We start from the raw sequence: 19,489 nt of genomic DNA, 5'->3' as shown, positions 1-19,489 counted from the left end.
CGTATTTCGTACCAAAACAAGAAAGAACTCAGTTCAAATATCACTTTTGTTAAAATGTAATCAAAAATCTTAAGCGCCATCCGTATTTTCAAGTTCGTTTTAAGCTAATTTTTTCGCTGAGCCTTATCGAAAGCGTTTCAATAGGAAATCGTCGATACAAGAGGGGTCGATGCTTAACCCCACATCGAGTGGATTTCCATAATAATTTGAGAGGCCCGATACTCGATACATTTGATTTTTTCCTTTCTATTTACGAAAGTTTCTCGAAAAGGACTCGTTTATTGTTTTTTGTTAAGGAAAATAGTGAAGTGAGAATATGGTTTCCGTGTTTTTGGGTTACGGCGACTGTTTTTGATAGTCTTGTCGATTTGACTATTGTAAACAGTATGCGCTTTATTTCGCCCGTTAAGTGCATGGCACGCTTATCGAATATTCCAATCCTTACTTATAGTACAAAATTGTGTGTGTAAAAAATGTTTGTCAAGTACGAAAATTAAGTATTGCATATCTTACAGCACACCCGCTTTGAGATATTTGCTTCACCGGTATGCATTTTCAAAAAATAAGCCCAAGTTACTTAGATCCATCAGGTACAAATTCTTTTCTTTCGTAGGCCCAAGGTATTCTTTTTCAATATCACTCGTAATACTAATATTGTTATTTCGAAAAATTATTCGACAATCATGGGATCTTAACGAGCACGTTAATCCTTAAAAGGTCATTGTTTATCGAGGTTTTAACAAACTAACAAACGTGCAAGAGGGAAATTCCCGCCATACTTGATTCTGCAACTCGTTTTAAAGTGAATAACCTGATGTAGTGAATCCAACGTGATCTTATAATTTAAAGTTATTTATTTGTTACTTAATTTATGTTTGTTTGCATTAATTTTATCCTTTTCATATTTTAATATTGATAATATGCATATGTAATGTCCTAAGTTGTGTTTTATTATTTTTATTTAACCCATTAATGCTCCACTACCAAGCTAAGATCGCGACCATTGCGGCTAGAGTGACATAGGTTAGGCCCTGATACCATCTGTACGGAAGACAAATCATCGTATCCTTTGACTATAGCCGTTATTGATTTAATTAAGACAGTCCGCTAGCCCCCTCGTACTTGCACAAGGTGTCACGGGTCTGATTGACTCTTAAGAAGCAAATATAGTTTAGCATGTTTCAGTACCCCGATTCTCTACCACTATCGATTCGACAACCGGCTGTCGATAAATTTTGTATGAAAATCTAATTAGCGCCTCTAGTGAGCGTCGTAGAAACCTTTTTACAGTACATTTTAAACGTTAAAGTCTCGATACTCGATAGTACCGACTGTAGAGAATCGTGCTACTGTAGTTTTCATACATTTTATATGGACTCGCCGTACATGGTTGACGCCAGTGGACAACAAACTACACATCGTCACAAAAAAAATATGTCTGTAGCGGCATTTTATGTTTGTAGCTGATGGCCCTTGTGCCGACCCTTAAAGTACTATTGCACTGTTTTATTTTATTGCAGTTTCTAATTATACATATATTAAGTATCAAATAAAGCACTTTATAGTTACTTATCTTAATAAGCATAAAAAACACACACTGAAAAGTTTTAAGCAGTGCAACATTCAAAACATTTTAAAAACTTTGCCAACTAACAAGTTAGGCCATGTCCAAATATTCGAAGATATTAACGCCAAACATTATCATAATCTTGATGCTTCATTTTAACTATCAGTTCAAAATTTCTTTAAAAATGTTTTGAGTACTAACTACATTAATCCATGAATGCAATAAATTTGTATTTCGATGAAATATGGAGTGAAAAAATGTTTGTTCGCGGGTTGACTGTTCGCGGATTGGTACGGATTAACTTGACATGTGAATTTTGTATATAAATTGTAGTGGACTGAATTTATAGAGTTGTTTTTACAGTAACGTAGGATTAGCGCCGTTGTAGATAACGACCTGGTAGTTAACACATCGGTCTTTAAAAAAATCTAAGCTTGCGACTACAGCCAGTGTTATTACCGATACGTCAAGAAAACAAAGGAATGTAAAATATGATCCTGTGAAGTATTAGAATAATAATCATGCTAAGAGAAATATTTTAACCCATCGTCAGGCTAGCCTTTCTTCCAACTATATTCGGCTTCCAGTCTCACTGAATGTGACATGTATACCAGTATTTTACAGAGAGCGACTGCCTTGGTAAGATTGGTTGTCTGACTGTCGAACTTGTAACACTGGTAACGACTGACAAAGATCTCAAAGATTGTGACTATAAGGCAATAAATACATTCTTAATCAAATAGTAAATTTTAATCAAAATAATGTTGTACGAATAAAACAACTACGCAAATAGTTTATGCAATTGTCAGGTGTACAAATTATTTAAATTTAAAATACTACGACAAAGCTCCCTACGTCATTAAACAGCATATGCTAATACTGTTATGCATACTTTAAATTACAACAATTCAATTCTAATTTTACAACTGTGTAAACAAATCCTTATGTAAATGCAAGACGAAAGAATAGTCTGTGCATTTTCCAACCAAGGAAGAACATACTTATTCATATTATTACGACTATCATAAGTGTCAACATTTGACCTCAATTAATAAACGATTTGATTTTGATTTTTATATTGATTCATAGAAAATCAAAGTACTTTTGTTTAGCAAGGATTATACAGTTTTTTATAATGCAATAAATATTTAGGCTAGATAGATTGTCGACTCTGCAATCAGCGTCTTATAAGCTAGGATTTTTCAGACTGTGTCAGATTTATGTCTCCTTATAACTATTATTAATTGTACAAAGCAAAGAAAAATAAAAATGATTTACTCACTTAATAATACAATGAAGACTATCGTCGAGACGAACTTATAACTTATTCGATTCATCGTGGTAGATCTGGAACAAATAAAACACACATTAAAGTTAGTCCTTCATAGTAACAATATTAGGTGTAAACACGAGTAAAAGTTTTAGGTCTACATGAATCAATTGGCATATATCATGATGTACTTAAGTTTCCTTCGATATAGGGCCTGGCCCACAATAAGGCCAAATGCTAAGATCCATCCAATAGTAATGATAATCGGCCACTTCTAGTCATGCATGCAAATATCCAAAAAACATTTTTTGGTTTCCTTGTTAACCTCGGCATAAAAAATCATATCAATAGTCCAACCAACTGAAATTTAATATCAATAATCCAAGCAATTTTATAAGTACATTATTCTTGCCTGGGTCATTCTTTTCCTTCTTAGTTTTCATCAATTTGCTTTAAATGAGAATCGCAACAGCTTATGGTTACCGGTTTTTGAGCACATTTAGCGGTAGTGTATCTATTCAATTGCGTTTTTTTATATGAGTTTAAAAGCTATTGAAAAAAAGATAAAGTACCGCTAAATGTACCTCAAAAACTGAGGGTTAGTCCAGTAAAGCAAGCCAACTACCAACTTTAACTTACTACCTTTTGAAACTAAGCTACATCTCGGTTCTTCCCATATTCCTTTCCTGTCGAGTTAAATACCAAATACCATACCCACGGCTTGCGACATATAAGATTTACAGATATTTTGTGTAACCAAACAACAATGTATCGCTAACAGCCTTATAAACACGGTGAATTCCCGACGCACATAATAAAATATTATGCAACAATATTGACCATAATAAAATGAATGCGCGTGATTTTTAAATGAGATAGCTGTTCGAAGAGATACTACAGGAAAAAGTTCTTTTTTTTATTTGGCAAAGGCATCTTTGTGTCCAGTTCAAAAACCCCATTAATATGGTTGCTATGCAGTTTTACTTGCAGTTTTGGATATCAGTGAAGTCGTGTTATGTTTTTTAATTTAAATATTGATTAGCCTATTAGTAAAACGATTAATACCAACTACGAGTTTTAATATATTTGATTACTCCTATATTGCCTTTATTTAAAGTGGTTTGAGTAAGCCGGTCATCTCCATCGACAAACCAACTAAAATTTAAAGCAAATAAGGCCATGCAAGTTTGTCCTATGAACTGGTTTGCCACAGTATTCTCACTTCACTGATCGTTAACCAATACAAGAGTGCGAGCTATAAGATACACAAAAAGGAAATAACAAGAAGGAAGAATCCTTTGGCAATTACGGGAGTCGATTTGGAGAATTGTCATTTACTTGGTTACGGGAATTGGAGTAAAGTAATGAGTTTACTTGTTCGATTTAATGGCAATTGATGCTACTTTTCCCGTAAGCCGCTTAAAAGGTTCCTTCCATACATGTTTTTACAGTTATCCAAGTATTTTTGGTAACGTGCATCGCAAGGTGGTCAAAATGGCTTGCCCTCTTTACAACCAGAAATGGAATCTTAAATTAATGGTTCGATTTGTTTTGCTTATTTTATTTATTTCAGCCAAATGATATATGATGTTATTTAAGCTGCCAGTAGAGTAAATATTTCGTGATGATTATATTATATGCAAGTTGTTTTCGATATTTACAAATTACATTTTTTTTATACCTACTTAATCAAAAAATACGCTATCGTCTAGTGTCAATAGCCTATTATTAAAAAATACATAATCTATTTTTACTCTAAAATTGACACATTGTAAAAAAATTACTTTGATTTTTCGTTCAAAAACTGAAACGTTTAAAGCGAAACTAAATGAAAAGCTGTTCGCTCGCCATTTAAAAGTCGGCGTGTGAAATGCGTAAAGCCGTTGACATTTTTGACGGATTAACTGCACTTTGTGTTTTAAAGGGACTTTGACTTCGAACGCATTGAATAAGTGACAATAATTGATTGCAATTTATTTGAATTATTAGTCTTGGAGAAAAATAATCTTATTATTTCATAAAAACATACGATATTTTGAGAAAACGGCTGGTTCGACGAAAAATTGTATTGTGCGCTTACAATATATTTTTATAAGTACTTACTTATAAAAAAATTTAAAAATTACATTTTCAATCAACTGTACACAAAGGTAAAATATGAATACAATTAAAATAAGGCATTATAAAGTGTCTCTGCATCGCCGTCCTATGGTAACGTGCCCAGAAGACTGGCAGCATTGCCACGTCGAATGGCTTATTTTACAGTAGGAAACAAGTATCTTTGATTAAGTAGGCACCACATTATTAAAAACTTTTTAAGCATACTTATTTTAGAGGAAAAAGGAGCCAATTTTCATTTTGAAACCACTAATAGAAAATCATTTAAAACTACTAATCGTATTTCAAATTATGTTTTGTTTGTACAATGCTAGGTTATAACAAAATTAATGACGGGACATTAGCATTATTTCATTGACCCCCTTAAAGCTCATAACTTAGGATAATAAATATTTTTGTCATAAATTATAGTATTTAACGGTTTTTGTTACATCACAACAAAATATGACATAAGGTCTCTTGATTTTGTATGAAAATGCTATTTACTTAGTAACTGTCACAGTTGATTATATTTTTTTTAAATGAGCTTATGTTGGAAATCAATATTTAATTAATCATTTTATAAGTTACCTACTGTACAAACAAGTATTTAATTTAACTTAAGTATATTTGGTTTCACTGATATTTATATTTCAACAGCCTTAGAGTTGAATCCGGATTTACAAACGCACCAGTGCAACCACCCCTGTCTGCCTCTCAAAAGGAGTTGGGTTTGATGAATGGTGGGAAATAAAAAGAACTTCATCATTTGATTTTCTTTAAAACCGTATAAGATAACAAATTGTTTACTGTATCAGTATCTTTACAATACCAACTTTGCGTTTGCCACTAAGCATTTTAGGCAGCTAAATATCAATGTTTAGTAGAACTCTAGTACCTACACATCTCTTCCTAACTAAATGCAGTCGATACATTTTGAAACACTGAGCTAAATCATTTTAGGAAGAGTCGTACATCAAATAGAACATAACATCAATTAGGTAACACATTCACGATTCACCGTGTCATTATCATCACGAACTTGTTTGGTACAAGCCATGAGCGATGACTTCATTATTATGTTTCGACCTTTTAACTCGTCCCGTATTAAGAATGTGTAAACCGAATATGACAATTATGTACTCTATGTTAGTAATCTTAAGCGTTTAATAAAAAATGAATATAATAGCTGATATCAACATTATATCTGTTAGGTTTCTATTTCAAAGTTTTACGATAAGAAAATATTAGGGTTATGGTGCTTTATAGCTACACTTACACCTTATAATTGTGCGGCTGGCAACTTTTGTTTAAATTCTGACAAGCACGACTGGGTAAGCCGTACGGCTAATAAAATAGTATTTAGTTTTTTTATGTACCAACGTACATTTTTAGTATTCGCGTCTAACTTACAATAATAACCATATTAAGAAATAAACCTAGCTACATTTTAAACAATGCATACGCAATGAAGATGACCCGACCTCAAAAATAAGTCATAAAACCATCAAAATAAAACGCAATTCTCGCCATATTTCACAACTTGGACTATACAGAAATACTCTACATAACCCGTCATAAACTCGTTGCCAAATAAAGTGCGAACATCAGTGCGGTGTTATAATTACTTAACGTTTACTAAGTACATTTGTTATTTGTCTATTGCTTTTAGTGCAAGCTTTTGTATGCTTATTTATGACGAGGCTAGACTTAATGAAAAAAACATCCCGGGTATAAACTTATAAACTACCTTAAATGTCAGTCTATCTAATCGATCTGTGTACCAAACACCAATTTTATTAAAGAAGTTATAGCATGACTGATCAATTAACAAACGTCAGAAATACATGTTTTAAGATTTTGATTAAGGTTAGGATAATATTTTTAAATTTCTAATCACTATTTGGTCTATATATTATGAAAAAATCTGCAAGCTGCCACCTACACCATTAACGATGTTTTTCCACTCAACAATTAACTAAACGAACAAAATCCATAAATGTTTAGTCATTTATTTAAATAACCACAACAATTAAATCAACCCTTTCCAACAAATTCCATTGGAAAGGTTTCAGTAATCCGCAAAATATACCTGTACCTATCAGTGTATACTACATCGACCGGTAGAAACAAAACAAACTCTACCTTTTAAGAATTACGCGTTCCTTTGCACTACTTATAAACTTTTTAGTTCCGACTTTTTTCACGCAAAACTAAGTAATTATTTTTTTTATAATTACTAACGTTTACTCAGACACTGCCACTAACACTGACTGAAACGATTAGAAAGATGCTCTACTACATAAAGAAGCAAATGTTGTATCAATTTATACTTGACTCTTTTTCAAAGTCAATAAATTAGATATGCCTCCATTTATCTCTGTGTGCCAATATTTCAAGCAATTAACGTCTATAGCATTTGTTTCGAGAATAATAAACTACTATATACTTTTAGAAATAATCCTAGTGTTTAATCGTCTTTAAAAAAGAGCGAGTTATCAATTTGTCTATATTTTATATGTTGGGTACCGTTTAATCTTTTATTGGGTAAGCTAGCGTTAATGGTTACTTTTTTTTATAAATTGTTGCGTTTTATGTGGTTCCATGTGGTCAGATTTTAAGACTTCTCGTATTTATATCCCTACTAATTCAGTTCATCCGTTTAAGAGCAAATTCTAAAAAAGCCAATTATACCCTTTTTGAAATTTGTCGAAAATTTATTCCATTTCATTTTACCACAAAATTATTATATGCACAGATAGTAATTTTTTAATGTACAGTAAAATAATTTTGCATTTTCGCAAATATTGTTTTCATAAGATTAAATCGCCTGTTTCCTTTGTTTGTAGGAAAATATTTTAATTTATAAATAAACTTAAATAATTAAACGATCTGTTGTTTTAAATTAATTTAAAATGAAAATACCTTGGACCATGAAATCAGTTTTATATCTTATAATATAGTTAGTGGTCAACATATTGTCAAAGTTGTTCAAGCCGTTGAAAGGCCTTTGACGTGGCTTAACGACTGTTATCTTAACAGACAACAACCGGGCCGACTATTTCGTGCCTTCCGGAACACGGAAAGGCCCAGAAGAACTACCACTTAACGGTCACCCATCTTTGTTACGACCGCGCCACGGGTACCTTAACCCATATATCGTTTACCGAACGGTGAACGCGACTAGCTCTATATACTAACGTTTCAAGCAGTCTGTTTTAACGTTGACGAGTAATTGACATTTTAAATGTACTGCAAGTAATAGTTCCTAAGCCATTCACTAGAGGCGCTGATTTGGTGATACAAAATTACTCGATAGCTAGCCGGTTGTCGGTAGTCGATAGTGGTAGATAATTTTTCTTCAAATAGCAGTGATGAAACTTTTCTTTAACCTTCATTAAAACTAATAAGATTAGTGTGTCAGTATTATAATTCTTTTTAAGAGTATGTAGGTTATTTCTAAGATATTCTTGTAACCTTCGAAGATAAAATGTAGAATTGCATATTTGTTACAAACATTACCTATTAAATATACTTGAGCCTTGTGGATATGCAAATAAAAAAGACTATTAACCAATAATAGTTTTATCATTGTTCCATATTTACAACAAAACCTATTTTTTACGTGAAACATATTTCTTATCTACTTTAAATTAGTTTCTTTTAATGTAATTGTGTTTATTTTTGATAACCTAAATAATTCCTTTATATTACAAGATATTACACGACTCTTGTCAAGAAATATTACAAACATACATACGTAAAATCACGTCTTTTTCTATAGGGGATAGACAGAAACCAAAAAAAAATAAACAAAAAATATTAATTTAGAAATTGGTTAGTCTTTTAAAAAAATAAAGGCATTATTACTTTACAACATTTTTTAATCTCTTGTTATGTTATGTTTTTCTCAAAAAAACATGTACTTAACTCAAATTCAATTAAAATACGAACATTCGTCTCTCAAATAAACATAACGGTCATCGACAACAGACTACGATAGAGTAGTAAAGTCAAATAGGAACCTCGGGTCAAAGTGAGCTGCTAATGACAGTCCTTTAGCATCCATTGCGCGGTACAAAGGCCTTGCATTCGATGGTAGGCCTTTATCATCTCTTACGAGGCCAATGAATAGACAATGAACAGTTTTCATGCTAACGTTGGGAGACACTTAAATTATCGACGGTACTGATTTTAGCTTTATATGAATGTTGCGTAAAATATACGAAGTACTTCTGCACATAAACTGTTGCTATCTGTCACACCTGTGAATAACATGTCTGCCAGATAAATTGACAGCTAATGTATTAAAAAAACCGTCATAATTCCACGTGATAACCTATCTAACACTTATCGAGCAGGGGTAAAACTGGTCCTAATTTAAAAAAATAAATTTTCATATCGGTGATGTCTTGTAAAAAGGTCAGGTGCGTAGTATTCGTAACCGGCGATCCTGTATGACAAGGTGTATGGATGAAGCAATGGAAGTATGTGAGGATCGTACCAAGTGCAATGTCTGGTCTTTGCCTGCCCTCATGGCAACAAGGCGTGTTTTTATGTATGTATCCATGTTTTGAAATTTGAAGTAAAAAAATTATATTATTCCTTTTTCTTTTACGCTATCGACCGATAAAAACAAAAAGTTTTCAACTATCAGTAGACAATTCTAAACTCAAACTAACTAACACCAGCTGATGCACAAAAAAGAAAACAAACCAGCCAGATGCATCGTGACATGTTATTTCGCGTTCCGTAACGTTGAACGACCTTTGCGCGCGTATTCTGAATGTCACCGCAATTTCAATTTCAAACATTTGTGCAAAAAATAGCAATAATTCATAAAATTTATGCTTCTGATTGACTTCTATAATTGATGCAAATTAAGTGCTAAATAAATTATGATAATAATGTTTTTGTGTTATTTTTACAAATAAAAGAAATTCCAATAATCACTGAGTCTCTACAAAACTAATGACCATTAAACTTTAATAGTACCTATGTCAGTATATTTTGTTGGACTGGTTTTAATTATAATAATTACGGTCAATAAATCTATAGAAACCCTTCAAATATTGTTATATTCAAGGACATCTAATGATTAACTTCCAATAAATATAGATTTATGATTTTAACACTTAATTTGAAATCATCTGACCTCTAGTCAAAATCACATGATTATTTCATCCACACACAAAAGAATGAATGAATTCTTAATGCACTTCAATAAATTTTAATTTTAAATAAATTGAGTCGTGATCGATAAATAAATAATTTATACAAATTAATACATTAAATACAATTAACATTCGTAATCTGAATTATTTGCACGATTTTTCTAGGACACATCAATTTTAAATTATATCATCGAGCATAATTGTAAACAAATTAAAATAACAAAAATGGAAAAAAATACAAAAGATCTTTCAATCACATTCTTATGTAATTTTGTTAATAAGTTAACTATACTATTCGATTTTTTACGCACTTTTGACAAATTGACAGAAATCCAACGTCAGTTACTATACGCTACTAGAGATATATTATAGTTTAAATAGGTTTGCATATACATATGTTACTCACCGAAACTTTTAGTGTCTTAATATGATTTGTCAGTCGCTAATAAAAATATCTAGATATTGATTAATCGTTGTAAGAGAGAGTAAATTTAATAAGCCAGGACAAGTCTTAAAGGAACTAAACTGTGAGAAGTGAAAGTTATCAATTATATCAATCTAGAATTTAATCACATGGACGAAGAAATAAATAAAGCTAGTATGCTTTTTATGTAATACAAAAACCAAGTCATCTATGAAGTGACAGTCAAACCGATAATCCTTTAAACATAATGATTTAGGAGCCTTTATTTGGGCACATTACCAAATCAACTCAAAAATTCGACAACATCGATTGACTCATTCAAATCGGCGCTACATTATGAGGAAGATTCAATTTGACAAACTGTAGCGCGATGTCCTGTATCTGGCACCAGATTGTCATTTAATATTTCTTGTAGTAAACAACTCTAAAAAGGGCTATTCAATTTGAATCGATATTTAGACGATAGCCAGCGATAGCATATAGAAAATGGCGTGAATTTTCAAAAAGCAAAGTCAAAGTGGAATAGTACAGAAACTAGATCGCTTCAACTAAGCGTTCTAACATCAGAATCAGGCGTCATCGGTGTTACGTCAATCACAATGTGTGTCAATGACGTTACCAGCGATTACTGTTTTGAGTATACGCCCGCCATTGACGAGCGAACAATAGAAAGTGATTTACTACCTCACATTTTGACATTGGAAGCGTAATTTTTGAGCATTTGTGGAGTTTTTGGAAGGTTTGTTTTGTCGTTTTCATAATGCTGTATGAGAAAACTATATGCCTGTATTATTTTAGTATGTTTCAATATAGGTACTGACGGACGAATTGCCTAAACGGCCCTCAACTTAAAGCGCTGACTTTGCTGCTTCGACGTGTATCGTAGTAACATACAGAAATGTTTATGAGAATTACTTTAAATTGAATGATGTTTCTGCTTCTTCGTAAGGATTTCCAATCCTCATTTTAAATGTTGATATGATTCGTAAAGTTTAATCATTTGTTTAGGTAAAATATTGTGAACTGCAATCAGGTACAGTCTAAACACTGTGTAGTATTAAATCTATAGGTAAGTGTCTATCTATATTCTTACAAAATTAAATTTAATTTCCTTTACTAGGAACTTGAACCCATATATATTATCAGCTATGATTACAAAGTGGCAACTTTAACAGCAGTGCTAAAACCGCGCCCTAATAGTTAAACTAAATAACACTGATAATTGTTAGAAATCACTAAATTACTTTGATCTTAATACGACAAGTAAAAGAGATTATGAGAACAGTACAAACTAGTTATTATCTGCAACTAACATATAATTACTATCATAATGTCGGATTTATTACTATAATTAGTTGATACATCTCCTGGTTAACGAGAACGAGAAGTGACTCATTTGGATGATTTACAGTGTCTTTCTTGTCGTTTTAATTAAGATGTGTAGTGGTAGGCAACAGACCGGCAATGTGAAGCAAAACTTATCACTCGTTAACACGTCGTGATAGTAGTACGAAGTAGGCTCAGACAACTTTAGTGAAATAAGAATCAAAACAATCAATCTAAATATTTGAAACTCTTCCGTTACTGAGTGACTGACTAACCCCCGGTTTCTGAGGTACATTTAACGGTAGCTTATCTATTCAATAGTGTCAATACTCATATAAAAAAACGCTATTGAATAGATAAACTACCGCTTAATGTACTCAGAAACCGGGGATAACTGAAGGACAACGCACAGCCAGAACTACTGATCGTAGAAAGTTGAAACTTGGTATGAAGATTCCTTAGGAAGCGTAGAGAAGCACTAAAAGAGGATTTTTTGAGAATTCCACTAAGAAGAATGAGATTATAAAGGTAAAAGAGAACATTGTGAGTAAACCTTTCACATCGGAAAGTTCCTTAAGTCAGTTCCTCAAACTATGCAAAGCAAAAGGAATGCAGTCTCAACCTCCAACCAAGCGATTTCCTACCATTACTGAGCTAACTATGGAGAAATGTTATATTATTAAGAAAATTTATAGCGCTTATAGCTTTCTTATTTAGCAACATTGTTTGTTAAGTCATTTTAAATGACAATACTCGATAATAATATGAAGACGACAAGAAAATAGAAACGAAAATACGGTACCCTACTGAACCAACAATTACAGAAATAGTTACGAAACCGTACACATAATGAATATTAGGTAAACGATAAATAAAAGCAAGTGAAGCCTCAGGGACTTCAAACATAATATCATGTATATTATGTGCATTTATTTGAGAGTAGCAAACAGTAAGCGGCGCACTAATTGCGTTGGCACCATTGCATAGTAATAACGTCCATCGTATACTGTCATTACGCTAACCCGATTATTTACCTACTTTGTGCCTTCGACATGTTTAATGAGTTTGATATTTCTTGATGGAAAGTCAACACAGAAATAAAATTCATTCATTTTTTTATACTTCTTAAATAGAGATGTAAGCAGTGATAACATAGTGGTATAAGTTGACAACTCCCGCCCAAGTGGTCAACGATTCGAATCCGAAGCAACATACTTTTATAAGTTATGTCTGTATTAGAAATAACTATCACTTGCTCTAGGGACGAAGGAAAACACTGCAATGCAGGGATAACTTGAAGTAACTGTATAAGAGAGAATTGAGAGAGAATTTACTAAATTTACAAAAAATTCGTACATCGTTTGGTTGATGATCAACCACGGGTTCAATTCGTTCAAGCCGCCCGAAGATCTTTGACATGGTTTAAAATCTATTATCTTAACTGTCAACGACCGGTATCCACTTTTTACGTACGCTCCGAAGCACAAAGATGCTGAGCTCTACTACTACCCAATCTATGGGATCACCGCGCTAAGGTTGTTTAACTCATGTGACCGTTTATCAACCCGTGATCGCAAACAATATTAGAAATAGTATTCTGATAAAAGATATCACCTAGTCTAAGTTCTTAAAGGTATTATGGACTTATTTGATAATACATGATAATTCTCTAGTATGCTTACTTCAAAGGATGTGAAAGTATATTAATTGAATAACACTTAACTATGTTCTTTAAACAATGATATACTAATCTGGGCTTTTGCAAACGTGCTCTGCTGATACGATGTTAAAAGTTTCAAAATAAAATACTTTTAATTTAAGCGATATTTTTAAGAAATTAGCCAGAATGACAATTCTGTATAACAAAATTTATAGATGCAAAAGAAACAAAAGAAGTTTGTAGGGATCGCAAATAGCGTTCTATGGTCTATGCCTTCCTTAAAAAAAGCGTGAAAAAGTATAAACGTATCAATAAATATCAGTGTATAGAATGTTTAAAAGAATTGGGATGATTGGATATGAAAATTAAAAAGAAAGCATCTCCAAAAATCCTAAATTTGAAACCCAATACCTCCGTCGCATCGTCATTCAACTATTTTCGTACTATTTCAGAATTATCACATCAATGATACAATCTGAGTCGTCACCACGTGTTCCCTATCAACACCACTTGTGGTCACATTTAAAATAAGTCAGATAAAGATAAGATAGCAGAGGATCACGAGGTCTCAGGTTCAAGTACCAGTTCCGGCACAATGCTACTCATCTTTTTTTAACCCCTGACAGAAAAAGTGTGGTGTTATAAGTTTCACGAGTCTGTGTGTGTCCGTTCCTCTGTAGCATCTTAACTCCCGAACGGATGCAGTGATTTCAATTTATATTTTACTCGGATGGGGTCTCAAATAGCTTCGTATGATGAGAAAGTTGGTAGTGGGAATATTAGAACGGCTTAACCTAACTAGCCAATCTATAAAAAGTATGAAAAACAGAAATTGTATAAAATCCGGAGTTTCTTATATTTTTAATTTATAGTTATTTACATTACACCGTCCTGTATAATAACCCGGAGTTTGGTATTGTTCCCGAATTATGGCAAGAAGCCACTTGTGGTCACATTTCAGAAAATTCAGATATACTAAGATAAGGCTGCCTCTGTAGTGGCAATGGTGTACATAATATACTACTGACCTTTTTTACATAACATTATTCTCAATAGCAACCCGAAGTTTGGTAACGTGCCTTGTTCATGGCAAAAAGCTTTGTAGGACTGACATTGCAAATAATAAAACGCGAGTTTATGGGTATTTATAACTACTTTACCTACATCTTTGAGTATTACAGGCGTGATATAATAAAAAAAAAATAAGTGCAGCTCGAATATCAATGAACAACAGTATGTGAGTTATAGCGAGATACAGTTTTACACGCACATAATAATATATCAAGTTTTTATGTGATTAATCGACACTCAATAATGACTAATTAATTAGTATTCTGCAATCAATCGCGTGCTGGATAAATATACTTGTAACAGTAATGAAAAAGCTGGAGGGAATCTGTACTTGCTTACGTATGAATTATAACAGTCCGTTTTAAATAAAATAATGAATAGTTAGTTAGACTGCCTCAGCTTCTACCACTGCGTCGGGAGGTTGTGGGTTCGACTCCCACACGGAACAATTATTTGCGCGATCGACAAATATTTTTGTCGGGTCTAGTTGTGCTTTGTGTCCGTTGTTTGTAGGTTTGTAAAAGTTCAACGTTGAGACAAACGCGTTTGTTCAGAGTTGACATAAACGCGAAGTTAAATCAAAAACCATAATAAACACATAAAAATGATGATCCTAATGTTGAATGTTCAGCAAAAAATAAGCAATATCTCCATTACAGCCGGCCACGGCAATCAGTATAACAACATTAGTTCCGTGTGTATGAGTACTCATTATCTGAAATACTTAAATTAGCCACGTTTCACGATCTATTAGCTTTTGTTTATGTTCAACATGTTTGTGTTTACGGTATATTTGTTTTATGCAGTTTTTTGAACTTTAAAATTGTGGATTTTATTTTTAAGTATTGATATGCAGTCACGGGTAATATATTTTGAGACGATATTCAGTCAAACATTATACTAATAATGATTGAAATAACAACATCCAAAATGCTTTAATTCGTGAATACTCGGATAAAATAACAAAAAACATGGAGTGCGTTGAGTCAAAATTGATAGAAATAAGGCATTTTCAGATTTCTTTCGTCAGTATTAAGTATCAGTTATGTATCTTGTGATATTTATGATTTCAAATCTAAAAGACACGGTTTTTCCTTGTGGTCAATGCCAATTTTTTTTTGACTCTATGGTTTTCGGGAAATTTTATTTATTTAAAATCTTAATTCTGCTCGAGAATTTAAGTAAATTTTCGTCTTCGAAAAAGTAGAATTCTTCAACTATTTTCGATGTTTCACAAGCAATTAAACTAGTATCTACGCGAACATTAATTTTGGATGCTAATTGCTTCTAACTGATAATATCTATAGTAGTTTATTCTTCACCCGACACTACAAGGCTGATTAAGCAATCTCACTAGCATTTAATAGCCATTATAATCATTTAAACGAGATAAATAAATTACAACTCTTATTAGTGAAATGAGATGAGATAAATAAATTTAAACCATTAGTGTCCCACTACTGGGCAAGGGTCTTCTCCTCAAACAAAGGAGGGGTTAGAAACTACCCCAGCAAGCATAGCTTAACCTCAGATCGATCCGTGCGGCTGTAGTTATTAAGCCAGATTATACACGATTTTTTTTTTAACACAAAGGATCAGGAATGGTCAAAGTGTCAGTCAGGCATTAACTGGCACCCCCACCCCTAAGATAAGATAAGTAGCAAATTCTATTTAAATCCGTTAATTAATTCTTGCCTGAAATAGTAACAAACAACAATACATTCGTACCAACTTTAAGTTAATAATATCACTACGATTCCTAATTCCAATCCTAAAATGTAAACTACTCAAGTGATTCTTCAAGTATGCTTACAAAACTTATTGTAAATAAACACTAGAACAATCCTTCAAGACTTGACTTGTTCAGAAACACTTGAATATTGAACCGGTGATATTAGTTAAGGTTAATGTCAAGGAAAATTACAGCTTGTAATTACTTGCAATGATTTGAAATAGATTCAAATAACAAATTATTTGAATAGAGGAAGAAGTTTTAAGAATAAGTATTCATAATTATGCAATCCTATGACCTAATTAAGGTTCTTGAGTAAAATTTACCCGAAACAAATGACGGTGTTGGAAGAATGAAGTATCTAGCAGTATGATAATGCTAGACTATCGCTTTAATATAGAATAATGTTTAAAAAAAACGGCTGGGCAAGGGGCCCAGTATCAGGTCTTTAACGAGGAAGGGATTAGGAGTCCACCACGCTAGCTAAGTGCGGCTAATATTTGCTGCCTTAAGAAAGATGTTGAACAAATTTAAAGCATGTAAAATTTCATTACGATGTTTTCCTTCACCGAATATAGTACTAAACTTTAAAGATACCATTTCCAGCCCTTTCCCACAACACTTTGTATAAGTAATTGTTGAGGAAAAACGAAATGAGCCGTTCAAGGTCTCCACCTTGTACGAGACATTGGTAAAAGGTACAAGTCGGTTCTATGGGCCATTGTGATCATTGTTCAATGTATTGATGGACCGAAATTATTGCGTTCAATGTCAAGGTAACGTTTAAGTTTTGGACAGTTATTTTTAGAAGCGATTGCGGATCTTGGTTTATAAGAAGTGTAGAAATGCTTATCCTGCTTAAGCAAGATTTATAAGGTTGAAAATTAAAAACATCGAATAAAGTTCTACCTTTAGTTCGATCTTACAAAAGCATTTTATTAAGAAATTTCTATTATTAGTTGCCCTGCAATGATTTACTGCAAAGCATCTTTTATTTTGTTTCGTAGAATTTTAAAAGTCAATTCCCAACAGTCTTTACATCGAACAAATAACAGTAAAATCAGATTTACCTCTCATACTATTATATAATATTAGAAGTATAGACCGAAAATGGGCACTTAGATTTTAATCAGAAATATTCCCATGATTAATTCATATTTTATCTGTTAACTAGCTGACCCGCGCAACTTCGCTTGCGTCACATTAGAGAATGGGCGAAATTTTTGTAACATTTTCCACTGGTACTCTGCTCCTATGGGTCGTAGCGTGGTGATATATAGCCTAAAGCCCTCCTCGATAAATGGGCTATCTAACACTGAAAGGTTCAAATCAGGCCAGTAGTTCCTGAGATTAGCGCGTTCAAACTAACAAACAAACAAACAAACGAACAAACTCTTCAGCTTTATAATATTAGTATAGATAAACTCACTAGACATAAACGGCTTCCATACTACCACACACAAATAATATCAAAAGGTTGCAGGTTAGAATTCCTCCTATTGCACTATTGATTTGAACTCATAGTTTGCACAAGCACTTAGCTTTGTTAGAACGTTTAACAGCGCTAATAAAATACAATCTACAAAGCTTGTGATCTTTATAAACAGAATTTACTATTTATTTTCTTCCTACTGTTATATTGAGAAAGTAATTATTTGTGAACTTGTGATTTAATTTTGTACTGCAGTAGTTAGGATGATCGCCACGTGATTACCAATACTTCGCTTCAGTCGCTAGTTCGATTTCCGCAAGAATAGCAAAATTAGACATTTGTAGTGAACTTTTACTATAATAACCAGATAACTGATAACACCAGTGCTTCTTTATTAAAACCACAGGTTTTGCTACACATCCAGACATATTGTTTCTTATGATAGTATAGCATGTAATGTGTATTCTTTGTAGAAGTGCCATACTTAAATAAATAAATAAAAATGATGCACACAAACACCCCCTGGCTATGATTCGAACCCGCGATACGCATTGATAGCAACAAAACCAATTTGAATAGTCCAGCTAAGACATGCTTGGTCATTTGAATACGAAGCAAAATGTCGAAACGCTCAAACGCAAGGACACAAACTATTCACCTCAGTACAAAATGATGGACATAGTTGTTAACACTTCCTAGCGCAACAAGCCGTCAATACAACTTATTCGGAGAGGTCAAGGCGAAGATGCGTTGACATACTCGCAGTTTCAAACGGCTGTTTGTTCGTGTATTATTGAGATTGTTCGTGTATTAAACGTAGAATGTTCGTGTATTATTTTAAACGATAAGTATTTAACTTAAGTGAATTAGTTTCTTGGCAGTTGTTCTGAATGACTCTACGTTTTGAACTAACACTTGATTAAGTGTAACTCTTTGACTATTGCAAGAGTTAAATTCAGTCTGAATCTGATTTTACAACTGTTTAAATAAGTGCTAATGTGAATTCATTTAAAATTAAATATTTAGTTAAGATATTTTATTGAATGCGTGATCATCTTTTTGACCTTAAAGCATTAGGTAGCTTAAAGGTTATCAGTATCAAATTTACCATAAATCACGTGTTTTTGCTCCAAATACAAATAAATACAAAAATAAAGTACCTGTTTTCGAAACAGTTATTTATTTAGGAACGTAACCCGCCGTAGTAATTGATGGCTAGACGACCTTCCCCATTAAGTTAAGCGATGACTTTCCGTGTGTGACGTAAGTCGTGACGTCATTTAAAAGGGCATTAATTTGACTCCCAAATGTTTGTATTATGTTAAGTGTTTGATAAAACTCTCACTTATAACCAATGAGTGCTAGTTACCTTTAGTAATGAATTTATAGTATTGTGTAATCGGTTGAAATGAAGAAAAATATTTGCGTTGATATAAACGAATGATAAATATTTGCGTTTTAATATTATGAACGGGGAATACGGGGAAACTGACACTAATAAAAAAAAAACAATTGTATTGGAAAAAAATACCGTTTGTGTGAATATTAGTGAACTTTCAGTTACGAAAGCAGACTGTTTAATTTATTCATTATTTTATAAAGAACAACGCTCAAGAACGCATATAACTTAGTTACTATATAACTACTCATAGACTCAACTACAACTCTACTTTCTGATCTACGGTGAAAATGGGAATGAGAAAAGTTCATAAAAGAAGAATGTACGGGAAACAAAT

At 32.7% G+C, this 19,489-nt stretch overlaps 1 protein-coding gene across 4 annotated transcripts in view; it reads right to left on the bottom strand.

The window, feature by feature from the left end:
* The window catches only part of LOC142983100 (uncharacterized), a 105,868-nt gene that overhangs the window by 47,074 nt on the left and 39,305 nt on the right, over positions 1 to 19,489 (bottom strand). For all 4 annotated transcript variants that reach the window (XM_076129935.1, XM_076129934.1, XM_076129933.1 and 1 more), the window contains exon 2: positions 2,850 to 2,914. In XM_076129935.1, coding sequence (XP_075986050.1) covers positions 2,850 to 2,904 — 55 coding nt within the window. In that variant the 5' untranslated portion in view covers positions 2,905 to 2,914. The remainder of the gene's footprint in view (positions 1 to 2,849; positions 2,915 to 19,489) is intronic.

This window comes from Anticarsia gemmatalis, chromosome 23, assembly GCF_050436995.1.
Source record: "Anticarsia gemmatalis isolate Benzon Research Colony breed Stoneville strain chromosome 23, ilAntGemm2 primary, whole genome shotgun sequence".
NCBI classification, from domain to species: Eukaryota; Metazoa; Arthropoda; class Insecta; order Lepidoptera; family Erebidae; genus Anticarsia; species Anticarsia gemmatalis.
Note: the sequence above shows the minus strand (reverse complement) of the source record. Positions and strands in the feature narration are given on the sequence as shown.